At 38.4% G+C, this 22,013-nt stretch overlaps 1 protein-coding gene across 2 annotated transcripts in view; it reads right to left on the bottom strand.

Annotated features, from left to right (window-relative positions):
• The window catches only part of NAV3 (neuron navigator 3), a 272,512-nt gene that overhangs the window by 40,468 nt on the left and 210,031 nt on the right, over positions 1-22,013 (bottom strand). For both annotated transcript variants that reach the window (XM_050896725.1, XM_050896718.1), the window contains exons 15-20: positions 19,955-20,660; positions 17,917-18,405; positions 11,381-11,422; positions 8,877-9,037; positions 6,816-7,004; positions 4,251-4,303 (exon numbers count right to left, since the gene is read on the bottom strand). In XM_050896725.1, coding sequence (XP_050752682.1) covers positions 4,251-4,303; positions 6,816-7,004; positions 8,877-9,037; positions 11,381-11,422; positions 17,917-18,405; positions 19,955-20,660 — 1,640 coding nt within the window. The remainder of the gene's footprint in view (positions 1-4,250; positions 4,304-6,815; positions 7,005-8,876; positions 9,038-11,380; positions 11,423-17,916; positions 18,406-19,954; positions 20,661-22,013) is intronic.

Below are 22,013 nucleotides of genomic sequence, written 5' to 3' on the forward strand. Positions count from 1 at the left end.
CTTGCTAATAATATTTAATAATTTTAGATATTTTCCATATTGTTATGCATTGTGTCATATAATGATGCTATTTACTCAGCAGTCTTTTTCATCAAGCTAAGAAACTAAATCATTGCAAGGCAAACCTTTGAAAGTCATTAAATTTGTAAGCATGGGAGTAGTCTAATTTAGGATGCATTTGGTGGACAGAGAAATCTTGCTTCAGTGGGATTCTAATGGAAAGGAATGGTGTGCGATGAGAGAGGAACCCTTTCGTAACATAAAATAAGAATCAGCTGATGTACTGGAAATCAATCCACCCCATGATCTGAGGTGGCCCAAGTTCAGAGAAGCAGTCTAACATTGTCTGGAAGAGAAGCAAGCAGTAAAAGGAAAATGTGAGTAGAAGAATTAGCTATAAATAACACTAAAAAGGCTAAGAAAACCAAAGGTAAGAGTTCCTCAGAAGATTCCCTGACATCAGGAATTATGTGTGTTATTACAAATTAATATAGCTGCTTTTTTAAGCCTGTATTAAGCATAACTTTTGTGCTGTTAGAATTTTAATTTACCTGGTGTAGGGGGAGAATACTTTTAGAAAATGCCTCTTTCCACACACGCTTATCTGTTAAGTCACTAAAAAGACTGTGATGCTATGATATTTCCCTGTGCAACACTTAGAACTGCTCTTGGCTGAAACTACTGTAATACCTGATACATCACTACGTGGGAATGATTTAGCATAATGGTTGCTTTATTTGCCAGCACTGATGTGACACACATACTGATACTAACTTTCTGATCTATGTTCGCAAAAAGGAGATCTGCCTACATAAAAAATTGAAATTCTTTTCTCATTATTGTTACTTCAAACATGTAGTGCATCAAAAGTCACAAAGGGATCAAGAAAGACCATGTCCCCTTATGAATTCTACTGTGCCAAGAAAAGTAAAAAAATAAAAATTTAGGGCTGGTGACCTTTTCCTGACACTGCCATGTGGGGACATGGTCCCTCGTCCTTAGACCACCGGCCCCCACTGATGAAGATAGTGCTACATGTTGTTACCAGATGACTCCCTCACCGTACAAGGAAGCGTTGCCTCTCTCCCAGAGTTCAGAGAGGTGGCTCCCACAAGTCAACTTTTGTGGGCAGCAGCAGAAGCAAATGAAAGAGAAAGAACAGGATTCTGGGCATACTATCAACTTAAAAAATAAAATCTGACAACCAAATACATCTGAGCAGTTTTTACTTAAGAGTTCATGCTGACACCATTGTAACCCAGCACTCAGCCATTGGCTCAAAAGGCTCTAAAAGGAAATATTTTTTTTTCTCCCTCTACTTCTCCATCATATCCATCCATCCCAATCCTTGTAAGGATTATTTTTTTCTTTTTTTGAAGACTTAAAATATTAACATACAAATGACATGTCCTTACACATCTCCTTTGAGCTTAGCTTAGCACAGTTAATGAAGTCTAGGGATTCTAAGTGTAGCTAATGCTGAGAGCCAGTGTGAGAAATATAGCAATTAACTAAATATGTGCAAATTGCAGTGTCTCACCTACTGAGCAGGAGGAGATTAAATTGGAGACAACCTATCATAATTACACTACCACACATCTTTTTCAACTTCTCAGAGAGCTAGATATATTCACTGCCAAAACTGAATCAGTATTTCAATCCTACACTCTACTAAGTCCGCTTACATGGCATATTTTTCTGTGAAACCAAATGTTTGTCTCTCTACATGCATATATCTACAAGTTAGATTTCCAGTCTATTCAAGTAAGTCCTGAAAACCCAAATGCAAGTCAAGAAGAAAGCCAATACATACAGAAAATACTAGTGAAGATGAAACTTCTGTCTCATTGGACTTATTCATTGCAATGGCAGCAAATCATGAAATGTCTCTTCTGAATCTCATATTCTAATTCTCAAAGAAACAACCTTCAGAGAATAACTTCAAGATTTTCAGCTATCTTTTGGTGATAATACATAAAGATCTTGATCTTTATTTAGTACTTTGTCTGAATATCTCCAGTGATTAGGCCGCAGAAAACCACTAGCACCAAGGCAATGCTTGAGAAATCTGATAAACATATTTGATTGAGATACTTATGGAAAGGCAGCTGCTTTGGAATTCTTTCTTAGTGATTTTGGCCTGCTTAGGTAAGGTAAAAAAGCTCTTTTACTCCTCCTTGAATCTAGTAATAGCTGAGTTACATGTGCCATAACCCTGTGAAGCTATCCGTTTCTGGAGGAAATAGGGCACTGCACTGTATCATCAAACAATGAAACATTGTTCTCTGCTTTCAGCTGATGTGATACTGATTGCCAACCTTTCATGTTTCTATACTCCACTTGTGCATCATCTTCTGATGAATTGCTGAAAAGTTTAAACTTTTTTCACAGGATGAGAGGGATCAAGCAGAAGAAATTCTGATCAAAAATCATCCCTAAAGGTCAATCTTAGTCATTTTTTCATACTAATTCCTTTCTTGCCCTTTACAGATTTTTCTGCAACTTCCATTATCTTGTCTACATAATCCATAACTTAAAGAGTGGGGCTTAGCTGCAACATGAATTCAGTGTCAGACGTTTCAGAAGATGTTCCACTTACAGTATGAACTTGGGTAAACAGTTTAAAGTTTGTTTTGCAGGAAAAATACTATTCTTTAATATCATGAGGTTTAGGTAACATTTCCAAGATACTCCGTAATCTTGAATGATAGAAGGTTATGTAAATAGAAAGTATTAGTAAACTCTTGCTATATTACACAATATCAGAGCAGAGATATTTCAGACTTACTGACTGATCGGGTGCTGAAAGCATCCTGTGTCACTTTATAATTTGATTTTTACCATCTAACAGTTTCATAACATTCTTCTAAAATTTGACATCAAAGCTTGAATTATAATTTTGGACACCCCTTCCCATGCAAACTGATCATAGTGTCTCATAGACAGGGAAATAGTAGTAAAGATTTTTCCACTACCAACACGTAAGTGAGAAGCTTTGCTTTGAATTTTAGTCATGCCTCATGTGCAGCCAGTCTGTATGTACATTCTACCCCCCCAAAATAATTCAGGACTGGTCTGGACTGGAATTGCTTGCAACATGCTGCTTAAGGCCTGGGCAAACCTAATGCGTGTGTACCTGATGTTTTAGATATGCCCTTGTATAGACCTTTTTATGATGAAACAGAACTAGGAGAGGCACCATTGTGGTAGACGTTGTGCATGGATGCAACCTACTTTCCAAGCTAATGTGAATTTAGCATTGAGATAGCGCTACCAAATGGTACAAATGCATCAGACTGCATGGGCTCGGTATTCCCAGGCAAGAACTGGTGTTGGCTCTGGGTAGAGGAGTCTGTGTCATTCCCAGGATGTCAGCTGACACTATTCAACACCTGAAAATACGGAGAGGAGACAGACTATTCATGAATGCATGGTATGAAAGCAGATAAGTGGGTTGCTCTCCCGTGAAAAAGGGCTACTACAGCATGTAATTGTAGTTAGCGAATAGGTTGCAAAGCAACTGTTGTGTATCAGCGAGGGAATGTCCAAACATGTTTAACTCCTCCCATATGGATGATTTCTTGTTAGTAGAACAACTGAAGCAACAAATTATGCAGAAGATCTCAAAAAAGATACCAAGACAGTAAAATAGAGAAAAAAAATCAAACCCAGAACTTCTGCTTGAGCTAGAATAAAATTATTACTCAATCTAATTAATCTAATTAATTAAGATTAATCATTTTTTAAAGACACTCTTCTCTTCAGAAATAACATCTAAATGCTGTCATTTGCAACAAAGATAAGTAGACATTTAAACTGCAAAATGTATCTCCCTTACTCTGATGCAATCTTGTGTTTTTCAAGAAGTGTACCTCAAACAGTGACAGGAAAAAAACACTTTGTAAATTGTGCAATTAGAAAACCAGCTAAAAATAAGCAAAATCACTCAAAATTATCAACTACAATAGCATAAGGACCCCCCTTAAAGAAAGACTCCTAGACCCTTACCTTCTTTTTAGCTTTCAAAATATATACTAGGTGATTTTAAGCAGCTCTAAGCAAGTGACATAAAAAGATGAAAATTATGTATTGTAAAATAGCATGACAGTAATAGCAAAGTTGAAAATAAATGTTTCTGCTTTATTGCAGTACAATTTTAATCCTTCTAAACCTCAAAGTATTGAAATTTTCAGGAACAATGAACAAGAACAGAGGCAGGCAGAACTTTTTTCTAAAATGTCAATACTCACCGTAGAGTAGAGAGAGGATGTGCTGGAGACAAGTGATAATGAGGACCCATGTACTTTAAAAAAAGGAAAATAACATGAAATATTGATGAAAGCATAAAACCTCCCCCACGTAGCTCAATAACTAAACATCTTTTTAAAATGAGAACCAATCTTCCACAAAGAGCAATTATGAGCTATCAGTATAGAAAAGCTATTGATACTTTTTCCTGCACTTAAAAAGATTGTTGTATACAGAAAAAGCACTTTCCTGTGTATGAGGTAGGAGAGCGAGCCAGTGAGATTCAGTATTATTACCAGCAAACCAAGCATTGCTTTTGTTGTTTTGACAACAAAACACTTGATAAATACACCCTTTAGAGAAACCAGAAATTGAGCTGTTTATACACCTGTCCAAAGCTGAGCAAACTGATTTTAATGAGACCATGCTTTGCAAAACAGGTCACATTCCCTGGGGTGAGCTCCCAGGCTTTGCTCAGCTGGTTTCTCCCCTCAGCACAATGCAGACCCGTGTATTTGTAGTCCATGTGAAGGGGTTACTGCAAGACGTAGCGCCATATTTCCACTAATCATCAGTAGAGTCAGCCTCAAGAGCACCGAGTGAATGTTGCAGGACTTCAACTCAAAAAATAGGGCTCCTGGCCTCTCTGAAAATGGCAAGTGAAGACTAAACTGAAACAAAATTGCCCCTTCTGCTTCTGATGACTCTCCTGAGGAAGGATACACCAACAGAGGATATTAACTAAGATAATTTATTTCATTACTTCTTTTCATTTTTATTTCAAAAGCAATTTGTTTAATATTTAGAATCTGCCAGAGTTTGGTAAATAAATTATTTTGCTTTAATAGCTACCTGGCATTCGTATGCCAAACTGACAATACAAGAATACTTGGATTAGCCAAATAGACTTTAAATCTAGTTTTGTAACTGGGTAAATATTTACAAAGATGTGGTACACTGACCATTGAAACCCTGTTGCTTTCAATCTATCTTTGGTTTTCAGTCTTTGCTTTAAATCTCTCAGCTAAACTCCCATTCTGCTCTCATACATAGTGGCTCTACCCATTACCTCACTTCTTTCACTATAACCTTCCTCAGAGCTCCTATCTTAAATAAAATACATTTGGCCTTCCAACAGCATCATTTCATGTTAATCTCTAATGACAGTAAACTGCTGAAAACTGTTTGTTATTGCTGCATTGACTTTCATTTACTCAGGTTGATCACGGTTATCCACTCCAGCTGGATATGAAACATGACTAATGAAAAAACTTTCATCAAGGCCACTGGTGACCCATTACTGGAATTCTAGATTTAACACCTCTTTTTCTATGCATAAATTATTTGCTTTGTTTTCTCTATTATTCTTCCAGTGTTTCCTTTGATAATTTTCCTGTTCCTCAGCAAAGGGTTTGTAGTCACCTCTATCCTTGAATTATGTGATATGCTTCTGTGCAGTCAGCCACCCTCTCTGTGCTGACAACTCACAGCTTGATCTGTCCTGCACCCTACTGCTAGTATTACACACCCAGATGTCCGCCTGACATATCAACTAAAATACAGAAGAAGAAATGGACAAGTAAAAGTATTAGTTGTCTGCTATTTCATCTAGGACTTTTTTTTCCCCTTTTATCTCATAACTATAAGCTTTGGGGCTAGGGGAAGACTTTTTTATTTGCTTGTTATAAAGACCATTTATACTGTCATCACTTAGCAGTAAGCAAGATTGATGAGATGATGTTATGAATCTCCATTAAAATTTAGCAGGGGTTTTTTGGGTTTTTTGGGGGGTTTTGGGGGTTTTGTTTTTTTTTTTTTTTTAAATTAAAGGGTGTGAGAACTTCGTGCTTATGGGAATTCTGCAAATAATCAGATTTACCAGAAATGCTAGGCAGAAGAAAATGTTACAGTGCATTTAATTAGGAGTTGTCAGATGCTCTGTGATTAAAAAAGAACAAAACCCAAAACAAAATATATTCCCCAAATTCCAGGTGTTGTACACAGCATTAAAGAAACCAGACCAACAGTAATAATCTGCATAAAGAAAGTAGTGAGGTCAGATTAAATGACAGAGTTTAAATACAGAAATTCACATAGTGTTTGCTGTAGGAGGCTGTAGGAAAGTGGGGAAATGAAATGACTACAAAAGAAAGGGGATGCTAAGTAGCACTGGCATTTGGAAAAAAAAAGGAAATACAGAAGTAGGACTAAGAAAGCATGGAATCACAGTAGTCAAGGTATGCTCAGACACTTCAAATTTAGAGGCAAAAAGAATAAAATAATTTTCCAAGAACAGCTTCCTTTCCTCCACAACTTCTGATAAAGGATTTATACATGTATGACATACACAGCATTGAATATTACTGTGTGAAAGAAATATCTTCCACGTTTTGGGGTAAGGAAGTCCTGTGAGTCCAGTTCAAAAGAATTAAAAAAAATCTTCACAAAATTATTTAAGTTTTTATGTTGCAGAAGAAATATTTTAAAATTTTACTACACTTTGGAGGCCTATTTTGGGGGCCTATTTTGGGGCCTATTTGCTGATCCAAGTAGTAACGCAGTCTTACCTTCTTCCATGCTGTCCCTGAATGAACCTGAATGACTAATCGCTCGTGGTCTCTCTTCTAAGGATGTAGCACTGCCACACAGTTGAGAGTCATCATATAGATCAAAAGAAGTGTCTTGTGCAGGGATGCTGTTTGAACGCATCATACTGGGTCCAGGAAGGTTAAACTGAGATAGGTTGGTTGGACTCACTGGAATACAAAGCTTTATTAATGAAGCACATTTCCATTAAATGAATTTTGGTTCTGCATAAAACTGTAATGTAGAACTAGGATGGTTAAGCGGACTTTGCGCTGCTGAGAAAATGAAAGGCTTTTATTCCTACATACAAAGCCACCACAAAAAGGTGAAGCGGATGATCTCCAAGGAGCTTGAGCTGGATGAGACTAATCCTGTAAAACACATGGTAATACTAACAATGGTGTCTGAATACACACTTGTTCACTTTGACAGCCCAAGACAGAAAATCAATGGGAGAGATTCAAAAGTTACAAGTTAAAAAGGAATAAGAAGTCAAGTGGTTTTTTATAAGCAGCTCTTCTAATAAATCTGTATCTGTATTTTATTGTAATATACCTATATTACTGACTGCTGTTAAGACCAAAGTTTATTGGCATATGCAAGACATATTTATCCTTTGATTTTCTGCAGCACCTACCACTATATTAGGTTAAAATTTTTGCACAGGCCAGTTGAATCTCATAATAATAAATGGGCGTAGTCCGATCACTCATGGTTGAAATCCAGAACAGCATGGATGAACCTACTTTAAGCTTCTGCAAATTTTGTTTGCCAGTAGGAAGGAAAGCCTGGTTATGGTTCACCTCAACCACATGAACTCAATGCCTAGAAGAAAAAGCTAATTGTCTATCCAAATTCAGCCTCAATGTTTGGACTTTTATTTTAGATCATGCAAGATGTGCCTTAAGACATAAACTACCAGAGCAGCTGTGTTGTGAGAGCAAATTATTCCATAGGGCTATGACAATGGAAAGAAGCAAAGGACAATGACAAAATAAATTTAAAAAAACCCTGATCTCATTGCTCTCTGTTGTGAGTACAAGAACTATGAACAAAAAGAAAAAGAAGATAATTGTAAGCAGAAAATGATAGAGTAAAAGAAACACTGCTTAAAAAGAGCTGTGTCTAAAACTACTGCAAGTACATGGAGGAAATCCAAAGCAGTGGCTTGCTTAGCCAGGATCCAATTTCATTTTTAAAAGTGGCTTTGTTCAACTTCTTTTCCCATATGTAATAAAGACCAACATTTTTATGTCTGATCAAATTTCTTTTGAGTGATTGTAACCTACAGATGCCATAAGCTGTGACAGAGTGATGGAAGTGTGAATGCTTCCCAGGTTGCTGCTAATTCCACGGTAAGGGCCTAAAACACAAAAGCTCATTGTGAACCTAGGTATGTGTCCAGCACAGTGCAAATAAATGGCTTTCTATTAAGCATTAAAGAAAAAATAAAATTATTAACAAAACTAAATTTGTGTTGAATTAACTTGAAACAAGATCCCGAAGAAGCAAATCTAAATCTTGACCTGTAATCAAATAAATCTGCAATGTGACTCACGTCCCAAAATATTATATTGCATTGAAGGTTAGGATTTGGATTGGGCCCAGTGCAGTTATAGCCAGGTCCAGCCACTGAAACGCATTGGAAAGGCCTACCTCAAAGCAAACCTGTATATAGGAAAAAAGCAATGTTTAGTGTCTGGATTGACATTCACTAAAATCACTGGAAAGAATCCTACTGACTGTGAATCCTAAAAGATTAGTAGCTTTGAACTAGAAGCTAATTTCCAGCTCTGCCTCAGATTTTCTTCTCCTTGGGCAAGTCATAGAGAATCTGTGATCTTTTTCTGTATGCAAAATAGGAGGCACCCTGGCCTACTCCATGAAAAACCCTGAGTTTCACTTCATTAATGAGGTACCACAATATGGTGATGGAGATGTTAAAATAAACTATCTAGTTTGGCAAACCAAGAAATATGAACGGTTGAATTTTATGATTCTGTTCTAGAGTGGGAGAAACAGTGAAGGGAAACGGCATTTACCCAGGTTCGAAAAGTGATATTTTCCAGTTGCAGATGAAGACATAGCTGAAGGAGAAACAAGCGGGGACTGACTGCCAGTGTCTTGCAGGCCTCCAGTTGAATGGGAGCGTAGCCATTCCTTGCCTTCCTCCTGACTCGTCTGTCGGGATGATGGAGTATATCTGAAAAACCACAGCTGACATGCTCAAAACAACGACAAGGTGGTGGTTTAGAAAGAAACAGGTGTCACATAAATACCCTTCACCAGTTAGATACAACAAAACCCTTGGAAAGCATCAAGTCTAGTCAAGTGATTATCACCAGGGATTTTAACAAGGTAAAATTTACCGTCTTATTACAACAGAAAAAGTACAGGACTTGAAACCCCTTTCCTCTTCATCCCCCTCCCCAAAACAGCATTCCCTTCCTTTGAAGAGATATGATGATAAACCATAGAAGACAGACAACTGAGCTGACAGAAAAGGACTTCAAAGCTATAAGAAGTGTACAGGTTGATGCAAAAGCTCGGAAGCTGTATGGCTGGGATGGGGAATGGACAGACTAGAAGCCAAGAAATGTGAGTAGCCACTTACAAAATGACATCTGCCACAGATCATGTGGGCAATTGGTTAGATGACAGGAGTGAAACAGATCAACAACTCTGAAAAAGGAGTTTGCATCGGTAATGACAGCCACTCGTGGTCATACGCACGGTCTGCCACTCTGAGTGCTACTTGGCATTGTGTCCTGCCCCAAACTGGGGGGAGGGAAAGGGACAGGAAAAATCCACAATTAGCAGAAACAAGTTCTCTGGAAGGAAGAAGTCTGACAATCAAATCATTCATCAACTGCTTCCTATGGCAAACCAATAAAACACGTGCAACTTGACACATGGGCTAAGAGGGAGAACTGGTAACTCACTGGCCCAGCCTCTTTTGGCTGGGCTGGAAGAAGGGCAATTCTGGCAGTGGCTAAACATTAAAATGTGAAGGCAGTGTGGGTCTTAATCAAGAGATTGTTTTCAGCAATGTCTGCAATAGCCTGCTTCATTCAGCACAATCTCCTACTGAGAAATGAGCACCTTCTTCACCACTGTCATGAGCCATCAGTGTTCCCCAAACAGCAGAGCAGAAAGAGCTTTTGATATTCTGGCTTCAGGCTTACGAGGCACAAGTATTTCTGCTTAGAAAGCAGATTAAATGAACATGTAAGTTCTCATGTTGTGCTTGGGGTTTTGTACAATATTTTACAGCATTAAAACATCTTGTCCTGATTAAATATTTACTTACTTTCTCCTTTCAAAAAGACAGCTATGATCTTTGCTTATAAATGTGGTAGAGCAGAGTTACCCAGTGGTTATCCGATCAGAAAGATGGCACAATGAGAATTTGGGATCTGGGTCTTGGACTGGGATCTCTGCACATTAAATCAAAATGACAGTCTTTCTGGGATAACTGATTAGGCTTATATGCCTATAAGCTGTGTTCCCACTCCATTTCACTTTCAGCTTTCAGCCACCATTACAGTTGTACAGCCACAAACCACAATCACTCCATTGTACCCTTGCAGGGTCCCCTTTATGTCTCTTTCATGTCTTCCACCTTTTCCATTCTCTCCAAATCCAAAATGATTGTTTTGGGACAACAGGAAATTTGATTAAATTCTTATTAAGGAACAGCTAGTACAGAAGAGCAGAAGGTGCTTTCTAGTGACGACACTTCAGCACTTTTTATTTAATAAAATATTATTTTTCAATAACTCAAGAGATTTAACTGTGTAATTTCAGCGACTGGAAGGCTGCAGAGTGTCTGTGTGCATGCACATATATCCTTGCTTGCCAAATCTCCTTCCTGGATTAGGGAGATAGGTTTCCATGCCTGATGAGACCAGACAAGTTACCTAATGATCCCCTCTTTTAACCATGGAGCAGAGAAGAGGATGGATGACTTCTGTTTTCTGTGATGAAGACAGCTCTAATTAGTGGGGAATTAGTAGCAAAGTTGGACTCTGAGTATTGCTGAATAGGGACCAAGACAACTAGCTGGAGCAGGGCTCATACTTACAAACCTTGGATATTAACATTAGCATTTTCCAGCCCTGCCCTTTACTAGATCTTCAATTCAAATTGCATGAGTGTTTGCATTTAGTGTTCAAGTTCAGATCCACCTCTGAAACATTGTTTTTCTCTATAATGTTTTCAACAAATAGTCCCATTGAACTGCAAAATTATCTTGTTCTGTCTCTTTTAGGTCTCCAGGATTCAATGCCTTTTAAGATTCATTGCATAGGGAAACTATCCTTAACAGTATTCACTTGCCATGATATATCTTGAAAGGAAATTTATTCACTAGGCAGACTTGGAAAGAAAAAGTCAATTGTTAAAATCTATGTTTTCTGGTTTGAATCTAAATACCAAGAACTCTGTTGTAAACAGGATCAACAAAAGGAGAAAGAAAAGGAAAGACAGTGTAGAAAAGGTTACAGGAAAACAGAGAAGCAGCAGTCATGCTCAAAAAAATATATACCTTAATCCCTTTTTGGGTAGTGTATTTCTGTCAAGCTGCATGCTGTTAAAACAAAAAAAATCCCTAAGGACATACAGTAAACAGGACTGTTCAGAATTACAAATTTTAAAGGTCTAGATTTGTGTGCATAACAGAAGGTCATTTAATGCTTTTTAATATATCTTTCATGATAAATCCCTGACTCACTGAAGGGGACAATAGGACATGGACTGCTGCACATTCATTTTTCATCTAGACATGCTCTGCGCTGGGTCAATAGTAATTTGGAGACTGTCCAAGTCAGAAAGAAGTCCTTCCTTACCATTTCTAACCTTCCTACAGCTTCACCCTGCAATCTGTGTGAGAATCATATGGTCACAGTATGAATCTTTATTTTTCACAGTTGCCTCTGATATGCCAATAGATTTCCGAAAGCAATGAAGGTTGTGGCACCTGCTAAGAGACAGCACGGCCTTGCCAGAAGCCAAATGACAGCTCTGCGTGTAGAAATACGTGCTAAATATACAGACCCTTGGCTTTCTGTTGTTGTGGGGCTCACATAGTAAGGTGATGGTGGGGACAATGAAAAGTGGCACCAGGGCAACGTTGTTCTATATCATGCACAGATGATGGCAGAGTGACTGATTACCGGAAATCTATGGCTGGAGTTTTCCTAATTGAAACCCCATCACTAGAAGGGCACCCACCAGCCTTCCTTCATATAAGTGTCATTTGGGCATTTCCTCATAAAGACTTCGTAGATCGGTCCCTGACTAGTGTGAGTTGAATTTGAACTAGTTATCATCAAGCAAGTGTTGCAATGGTTTTTTTTTTCCCTTAAGAACATAATTTAGGGTCACCAGATTAAATTGCAAAATGACTTTAGAAAGCTTCTGTATTACATATCATAATCACACCTCTGAGAGCAACAGTAACTTAGGACCCTTCCTACCCAAGAAAACTCTCACGCCATTATTAAAGGTCATTTTCTATTGCGCTGGGGGTGCTGGGTGCCCTACTGTCATGTAACCTTGATCCAAGTAGGTAAAGGCAGTGAAAACACTGTTGGCATTAACAATCCATTACCTTTAGGGCTCAGACTAATGGAAGCAAACCACTCTTACAGCCAGAAAGTTTGATAGGGAATTTTACTAGTTTAATCAAGGCCTTGTTCTGCATGGGGAGAAAGCAAATGGAAGGAGAAACTTCGCAGGATTTCAGCACAGGCCCAGCTATCATGGCCCATGTGAGAGGACTACATGTTCAGCATTTTGCTCCCAACATAATTAACAGGACCAAGAATGGTTGGTAAAAAGACAACATAAATTTGAATGCATGATTCACACGTTTTTTAGTTCCTTACAGAGAAGAATGGGGCCTTGATGTTCCTTCATGTACCTTTAAGCACATCTAAATTTCAAAACAAATAAACATGATCATAATAACAACACCAGTTTCTTCTGCAAATACTTCAAACATCCTAATGAACAATACATTTTCTAATATTACTTTAACTTGAAGTTCTATGTATTTCAAAATAATCTATAGCACATTATCTAAAAATAAAGGAGCCAATCAGTGCTCCTTTAAAGCAATCCACAAGCCAAAAGTTATAAGTCAGTCAGATAAATATAGTGACCATAGGATTTTGCTAAAAAACTTTTGAATTCAGATACTCAGATGAAATAGGAGTGAATATTCTTCAACATGAGCATGGAGTTATTGCAACTGCATAAAAGTGAACGTAGCAAACATCCATTCTGTGTTTTTAAAATACTAAATCTTGCGAAGATGCTCCTAGATTTCAGATAACTGCATGAAACCATTAACCATGGTTCCATGTAACTATTAATTCAGACTGATAACTGCCCATTTCTTTTTAGTATCATCTGAAGGCATCCTCCACCAAAGCTGGGTATATTACTTCTACAGAAACTGGACTTTTGGTAAATAGAACTGAACTGACCTCAGTGCTAAAAAGATCTCTAAAGATGATATGAAAAGAAGTCAGTCCTTTCCTGAAAGAAGCAATGCATGCATGGAAGTGTCTCTTTCACTCAAAACAAATACCAATATAAGGTGAGGATGAGAATATCATAGTGTTCCTGATACTTTCCTTTGCCATGTCAATTGCAAAAAGCAATCTAGCAGCAAGATGCATGCAGATGTAGGCTGAAGTTATCAAGCCCACCGTATCTCTGTTCCCTTTTGTTTGTTTTGCACTGCTGAAAATGTCTGCAAGGAGAAATTACAGGAAGCCTTACAGTTCTCAGTTTCCTACCTGCCCTTGGTGTTGAGGTTAACCTGGGAAAGGGCCATAATGCCATATCCTTGGGCTATATCTAACTGTTGCAGAGCTGTTAGGGAATAAAACAAATTATTGCAAGCTAAGAAACACCTAGGGAGGTCTAGGACAGGCTCAGCCAAGCTGATATGGGTCTTATAAATGAGTTTCTACAAATGGCCGAGCACACAAGAAAATCTGATACATGATGCACTGTTTCACACCTTAAAACCACAATCATCAACTATGATGATAATTTAAAACAATTGGAAGTCTTGAAGAGCTTAAGTGGATTTCAATGCACTTGCATGGCCCTCAAAACTAAGCATTCTTTTAAAGTAAACCAGAGTGAGCCAGTCATGTAATTAGAAACCACTTCCACTCTGCTAATCTTAAAATGCAGTCATTATTGCTGATGAGACCACTGTTAATTCCTATATTTCTGCATTTTTTATGCATCCCTTGCTGTGTCACTCACACCAAGCAGAAGAAAGACATAAATTTGCAATGCCCAACAGCAATTAAGGGTTCAAAAGAACTATTGGTGATGTGTCCACCTGGAAAATTTTACCAGTTAAAGCAGTGATATTTCACCAATTAACCCCAGTAGATGGTTTTATTTTAGAGTATAAGTACCTGTATGATTTATTTTAATCCCTCTAAATTGTTGTAAGATAAAATACAAGTGTCCTCCCACACAGGGAGTTACACTGCTATGACAACAGAAGTAGACTTGTCTAAATAAATACCGCTAGTGCAAAACTAGCAAAAGTCCTGAGGGAAATGCAAATTTTGCTGAAAAAGCAAATATTTTGCTAGTATTTACTGAACCAATTTTCTGGTTCTTACAATGCAAAAGAATCTCATCAAATGACATAAAATTTGGCTGAAGTAAACTTTGACACTATATCAATACAGCAGTTGTCAGAGCGCTCTGTGTTTATGCCATACCATTGCTTGGTGGGTAGCCTGAAGACTGGGTGTGGGCAACGTCTGATCGTCCCTGGAGGGATGTGTGGGCAAATGTAGCGGAGACCTTGCAGATTTGCTGTCTCCATGGCAGGTGACTGCTTTTTTGGAGGCAGTCAAGGGCTACTCTGCTTAGCAGGAAACATAGATGTACCCTGAGATTTTGGTCTAATTTTCTGGGTTCTTTCCAGTTGCATCAAATCTTTCCTAAAACTTGATGTCCCAAAGTCTTCAAGTTAAAGCCTTAACATGAAAAAGTAGAATGGGATAACTACTTTCTAAGAATTACATGTGATACTTTCATTTTCAAAATACTGGGAAAATGCTTTGTCCCAGCAATGGCACTACAAGCCCCTTAGACACTGTCTCCTTTCTGCAAAATAACCTCATCATTTTCCATTTCGTGTCTGTGGAAATATATCCTGCCCTGTTATATGCCTTCAGGCTAACAAACCATTGATCACTAGTCTTTGATAAATCTTTACCAACCGGTCAAGCACCTTACTTTATTTCCCTCATTTGCTTATGAGAATGTTATTTGAAATAGCACCTAAAGCTTTATAAGTTCAGGATTTCTTACTGTATCTACTAATCCCTTTCCTCTACTCACAAAGCCTGTTTTCCTGCAAATGAATTAAATTAGTCTTATTTAAAAGGCTGTTAATGACTAATCCCATGTTATCCGCTACTTAACCCATTTTGTTTAATATCCTCTGTATCTTTCCAGGAACCAAGGCAAGGTGGCCTTGCCCAAAATCCCCTTGTCCTCTGTCCCAGCCCTCCTCCTCACTCCTTCCTCAGCACAGACCCCTTGAAACCTCTTCTTCAGTCCTAATGACTGCAGGGCTATTTCAGACTGTGTCTGAAGCAGGGAAGTGAAAAGTTCATCAGGACCAGTAAACTGGAGTAATCTTTAACCTTTTCATTCCCTCTTAGCATGCTTGCCATTAGTGATGTTTAGCTATCAAATTGCAGTTAATGCTTCAATGAAGCAAAACCATATTTATTTGTATCATCTATTATTAGCTCTCTCTTCTCTTTTAGTTTTCCCTAGGCTTTCTCTGCATAGACGTTATGTCACTTGCTAGTTGTATCTTGCTTTGTGCTTCGATCTTTCTGATTTTGTCTCCACATTATATCTCACTATATATATGTATCTCACTATACAGACTGCTCATTCAGTCTTTTGCAAGCTCTAGAGTGACTGAAGAAAAAGAATAAGCCTCTTTGCAGATAATTTCTTATGCCATGCCAGGCTACAACTAGTATTGCCAAAGGCTTCTCAAATATAATCTGAGTTTACAAAAGAAAAAGGACATAATCTGTTGCAAAAAATAGCTGTCTCTAACATTGCAAACCAATGCTTTTGTTGTGAAAAAACACTTTGCTACATGTAGGTTTTACTGTATAAAACAGTTTAGAAATAACACAGCACTTGCAACAGACCTTTCAGAAAAATCAAACTGCAAAAACCCTATTGGGGCTATAATTCAAGAAATGACACCATTTTCTCTAGGTACATATATTTGTTTTGAGGCCAGATCAACATGATAAATGGCTCCCTCTGGACTCAATCATAATATCCCCATATGGACAAATCTGAAACTTAAAAATATTGCCAAAGGCAAAGAATTTGGAACCACTGAAATTAAGTCACTGAACAAATACATAAAGTATTAGTAGTGGGGGTTGCTCAGGAGCTTATGCCAAACAATTAACATTTGAAATGTGATGTTTAACATCCTCTATATAAATATGATCTTTGGCATAAATTCATACTCTTCCACATCATTCTATTGACCTCACCATCCATATATGTAGCACTAAAAATTAGTGAAGGTTTTTATAAGCTAAATATTAATAATTAACTTTCTAAGAAATATCGTCACATTCAGTTCATGGCACACAATGCAAATCACTATTTAAAAATTAAAGGCAGAGCGAAAATTACACATTACTCATGTATCAGTGTGTTTTTAACTATTGTTAGCATACATTATATTGGTACACACATGTTTTATAGTGTTGTAATTATATTAGTAAGAGGTGTGATTTTAGCTGATATAGTAATACTTATGAATGTAACGTAAGAGAATCAAATGTGCAGAGAGTTTCCATCTAGATTTGGCAAAGAGTTGTTCAGGGTTTTCGTTTTCTTTGTATTTTTTTTTAATGCTGATTCACTGAAAGCAAAATCTTTCCATTGAAAGGATTGGTATTGAAAAATCTCTGGTTTTATATAAAGGGGAAAAAAATCTTAACATTGTATATAAAAGATCTTTTTTCCTTTAAATGATCGTGTTGTTAAACAACTAAGTTTAACCTTAAAACTTTTAAAATATTTCTGACTGACTCAGTACAATTTTCCTTTTTGGATCAAAGGCTAATGAAATATTTAATATTGACTTTTCAGTCCCCATGTGAGATAAGAATTTCATTGTCAAATCTTGAAAATTTTCATAGGAAGTGAAGATTACTTACTGCCTAGCAAAGATTATTTTTTCTCTCTTGCAAAAAAAAAAAAATGTTTCACAAAAAAAAAAAAATCTTGGTACAGCTGTGCCAGGGTGGTTGCACCTCTTTATAATATAACTTAAATGGTAAAACATCTGCATATCAAAAAGATCTTTAATAGAGCAAACAGAGAAAAATCGTTCCTTGCTTTTCATTGTCTGTTCCAGACACTTGCCAGGACTGTGCATATAGCGAGGGTCTCATTTTGTAAACTGTCTCCCTGACAGTGAAACTGCATTTTAGTAAGGATCTGTGTGCTGATTATCATGTAAGAAGCAGCTTGTCAGGACTGAGTATTTTAAGGCAAGACCGGCCAGCTGAAGGCAGGGGCCCACCAGCTCTGCCTGTGCTTTGAGCTAATGGGAAGAAAACTGGTGGGGTCCCACTGCTGGAGAAGATTTGTTAGCAAGACGGCAGCGATACAGCTTTGGAGCTGCCAATTGCTGGGACAGCAGGTAGATCCAGCATGCAGGAATCATTATGTGGCTGTTTAGATTTGCCTTTAATTAGACAATTTTCCCCTTTTCTCTGGTTGTTCTCCAGAACAAGGGAACCAAAAAAAAAACTTCTCAAGATAGAAAAAGTGCTTGTAAAACCTTAAAAGGCAGTTGATTCCACATCCAATGCCTTTCAGCTTTCTTTTCTTCCTTCCTTCCTTTTTTACATAAAGGACTAAGCTGCTAATTAAACAGTGTCCGTTTAGCAAAACAGGTGGAGGGTTTATTTTTTTGGCTCCTGTCCTTTTGCCTCTCACTGGTTTCGTGGTCACTGTATCTATAGGCAAGCTCACCTTTCCGAAAGAGTAGATCTGACGCTTCCAGTCCTCATGAGCAGGCTCTGAACCTCCTGAGTGCTTGTTGTCAGTCCAGAGAGAGAGCCATGATGGCTAAGAGGAAGGTCAATAGACTCGGAACTGGTGTGAAGGCTAGTCATGGACTGGTAACTTGGTGTGTCCTTACTGCCCGCTGAAGAGCTGCTCAGGTTTGCAGCCCACACAAGACCACCTGATGTGAAAGAGTGCACTGAGGCGGGACTGGAAGCCAAGGAGTGACTTAAGCTTACAACATCTGCATTTAAGTCCGAAGGTTTACTGAAGAGGGGGCTGCTGCTACCACTTTGCCCACCTGCACTGCCCATGCTGCCTGTGCCCGAGGATGGCGATTCCAGGCTGCCTTGCCGTGCCAATGTGGTACTAGGGCTGGGCATTGCCGATGTGGGTTTCACACCTTCAGTACTGGGTGCAGAGGCAGCTTTACCACTTGCCTTGGCACCAAACAACCTAAATGTAAAACAAATAGCTTTAGAGAAACTGATAGCCACATTAAACATTCATGGCGTAACATCCTAAGAGCCAAACTACACATTTTTAATTACCGCTACTAAAATCATGCCTACCTAGTTGATCAATCGCATTGCAAAATTAAATTCACTTAACCATATCACAATAATCAGGGTTTGTTTCATTAGCAAGAGCTCACATTCACTCCTGTTCAGATGTGCTCTTTGCACATACAGACCCTCCCAGAGAGGTAAAATAATCACATTTTTGTCTTATTAGTGCATAAACAGATTACACTTTCACCCAAATTCAGTAACTAAGCGTTCCCACGGCTAAGTCATTAGCTTTTAAACCTCTCACTTCTCAAATCAGCTAAAAGATTGCAACAACACTTGCAAAATCCTTCATAGTTTAATAAACATCTAAGTATTTGTGTAAAATTTCCCTGTCATTCTTTTGCACAGATGGTCATGCGGTCATTGGTCATGTAGGAACCATTCAGACAGAATAAACTGCACTGGAGCTAAATGGGCTCGGTTTGTCTCCAAGGGCAGTCATGACAGAGGTGTATTTCACATAATTGCTTCCAGCAATTCTAGAGAAGAAAATTCTACAGTGATGATGAAAAAATAAACCCCAAATCCTCTAGAACTGTTGAAATAAAAGGTCATGTGATGACTTAATGTCTTACTGAAAATATTTTAAGCTGCAGTTAAGGTGCAGCTCATAAATTAATAAGAAATAAATGCAAAACTTATCGTGATGTAAAATAAGCATGGCTAACAACGTAGGAATCCATGTTACATATTACCAAGCCCACAAAAATCAGCTGCAGCTCCCCAGCAGCCTGGAGATGCTGTTTTGGTAACTAGGCACAAGAGGGCACTATCGGCTTTTTCTCCAACAGTGCAAGTGCTCCATCCCAATTTATACTTCATCCAGATTTATGCTTCCAGAAACGTTACAATTGGGCATTTCCAATTGAAATTTAGCTTTGCTAATGTTGTGACAAAAGATGTAACAAAGCTGCTAAGATAATGAAACGTTTGTAGCTGGAGCTGCCAACAACGTGAAAGCAAATACTTTATTATAATCTATAGAGCTCTTCAGTTCACCGACCAGGCTATGGCATTGCCTGTTCCAGTAACAGAATACGCCTGAACGCAGCGTCCTTCTTCCCTTTGGGGGTTTATCAGAGTATTGAGAGGGAACTTCTCATATACCTGAACTTAGAATCATAGAACATCTCGAGTTGGAAGGGACCCATAAGGATCATTGAATCCAACTTCTTCTAGCCTTCAAACTGTTGTTATGGGAATGCACCTAAAATGCTCAAAGCTCAAGGAACAGCCATTTCAGGTCTGGGAAGGTCTTTAGATCTTAGGGAAATAATTGCGTTGTATGAAAAATATTACCCTTTTATATTTTTGTACTCGGTTCTCTGTTTGTGGCAAAATATGCCCCTAAGGCTTTTTGCCCAGTCCTTCAACACATTGAAAATCCCTGCTTTATATTACGGAACTTGAGGAATTCATAGAAAAGCACTAACCTTCGAAAGGTGGGGGAGGCGATATCTGGGTATTTGGATCCCGGCTGCCTAAGTCCCGGCGTGCCAGAGGCGCTCGCTGAAGTTGGGCTGGATTTGGGGGAACTGGACAGCGAGACGCTCTCGGAATCGGACACGGCCACTTTCTCTTTTTCCTTGTCCGTCTGGTTGATGGTGACAGGGCTGGACCGCCCGGACCCGATCTTGCTTGGCTCTCGCAGTTTGGTGGCAGCAGCACCCGCAGACTTGCTGCTGACGTTGGAGTCGATGCTGCTGGTGCTGGAGCGGTGGCCGCCCCTGCCGGGGATCCCGCTGCCACTGGATTTTGATGGGCGAGGCAAACTTCGATACTGCAGAGTCGTCTTGGAGTTCACGTGCAGGACGCCGTCATCCTGGTTCTGGGAACCATCTAAGCTTGTTTTCCGCCCTGCGTTGGACTTCCCGCCGATGGCGGAAGATTTTGGCATTTTTCCTAGAGTTGCCGACCCGCTTGTGATGGTTGCTCCACTTGTGGTGATTATGGTAGAAGATGCCATCCCGGACTTCTTGAATCCAAAGGACCCCGTAGCAGTTGATCTCCCAATGCCAGAGGGAGGCTTTTTTCCTTCATCGCCACTGCTTTTTCCTGCATCCGATGGAGAGCGCTGAATGGAGGCTCCTTTCAGGGGAGTTTTCACTTTTTCTGAAGCTTTTGCATCATCTGTTTTTCCTAAACAAAAGTATATTTGAAAAGGTCACTTGTGTTTAAGCTGTAATGTCTCAATATCTAATTTTAACACTATATGGTTACAATTTCAAAATGAAAAAATACACACATAGAAAAATTACCCTAATGAAACAGGCCAATATGCTCTTTAGTCCCCCGTCAGCAGTCAGTAACAGGTACGATACATTACAGGTAAGCGTTAAGTATTAAAAGCTTGAAATTCTCCTGAGAACTTCCAGTTTCATATATAGCTGGAGAACATAGATGTAGAAAATCGTTCTGAATGACCTATAAGGGATTTTATTTGGCCTTTTTTCTGTTAATAGTATTTCTATATGTAAGAAACAATATTTGAAAACAAAACATGACATGTAATTAACATTTTCAGAAGTCTGACATTAATTATGCATGTATAAATTACTGGTACTTATTGAGTTCTTTGATTTTCACCGATTACATTTTTTTAGCTTATAACTAAGTTTGTTCTGGTTTTAGTTACACAAAACTATCAGGGAGAGATTATGTTATCATAGTATGAATATTCTTGATCTATAACGATATCAATTACATGAGTTAATGGTCTTTGTCATATCCTTTGATGTCTTCTAAAGATTTTTTGATTTTCTGAGGCTGTCTTCAGTACTGCACAGACACATACCTATATACCATATATTTCTACATAATGTTATTGTGACATTCAGAAAGGTTTAAATAAGATATTCTCTTCTATCTTAAAAGAAAATACCCTCTTCCTATTTTACAAACAGACAAAAAATGCCATTTCTCTTCTATTCTAATTTCTCTTTAAGCATCTATTGTATGCTCCTAAAAAGGAACAATTATTCAGCATAACAAAGTTTTTAATTCACTCTTTGAGTGACTATGGAAGTTTTGGAGATGGGTGGCCTAATTTCTCTTAAGGAACTAAACTGTAATAAAGAGCAACACCTACAAGTCAGAACTAAATCCACTCACGTTTTTAACCAGTGCACGTTTTATGCTAAACAAACACATGCACACACCAAGATATGGATCAGACTCCTACACAGCGAACACACACACACACACTTTAGTATATGCTTAAAAAATTAAGGCCTCAGTTCTGTGTTGCACAGTGGCTGCCTGCTCATCTTCAGCAAAACAGATCTGGGAAACGTAGCTTGGCATGCAGTAAACTTTTTAGTATCTCCTTTTTTGTTTGCTATTACAAGGGTGTCTGCATCCCTGTGAGCACTGACCATGGCAATGCTCCTCAGGGATCTTACAGACCAGAGGCTGGCCAATGTTTAGCAGTTCCAAATTGCAAAGAAACAAAAAAGGCACACAAAGGATTTGAATTTATTCCGAAGAGATCTT

Source organism: Gymnogyps californianus, chromosome 1 (genome assembly GCF_018139145.2).
Source record: "Gymnogyps californianus isolate 813 chromosome 1, ASM1813914v2, whole genome shotgun sequence".
Lineage (NCBI taxonomy): Eukaryota > Metazoa > Chordata > Aves > Accipitriformes > Cathartidae > Gymnogyps > Gymnogyps californianus.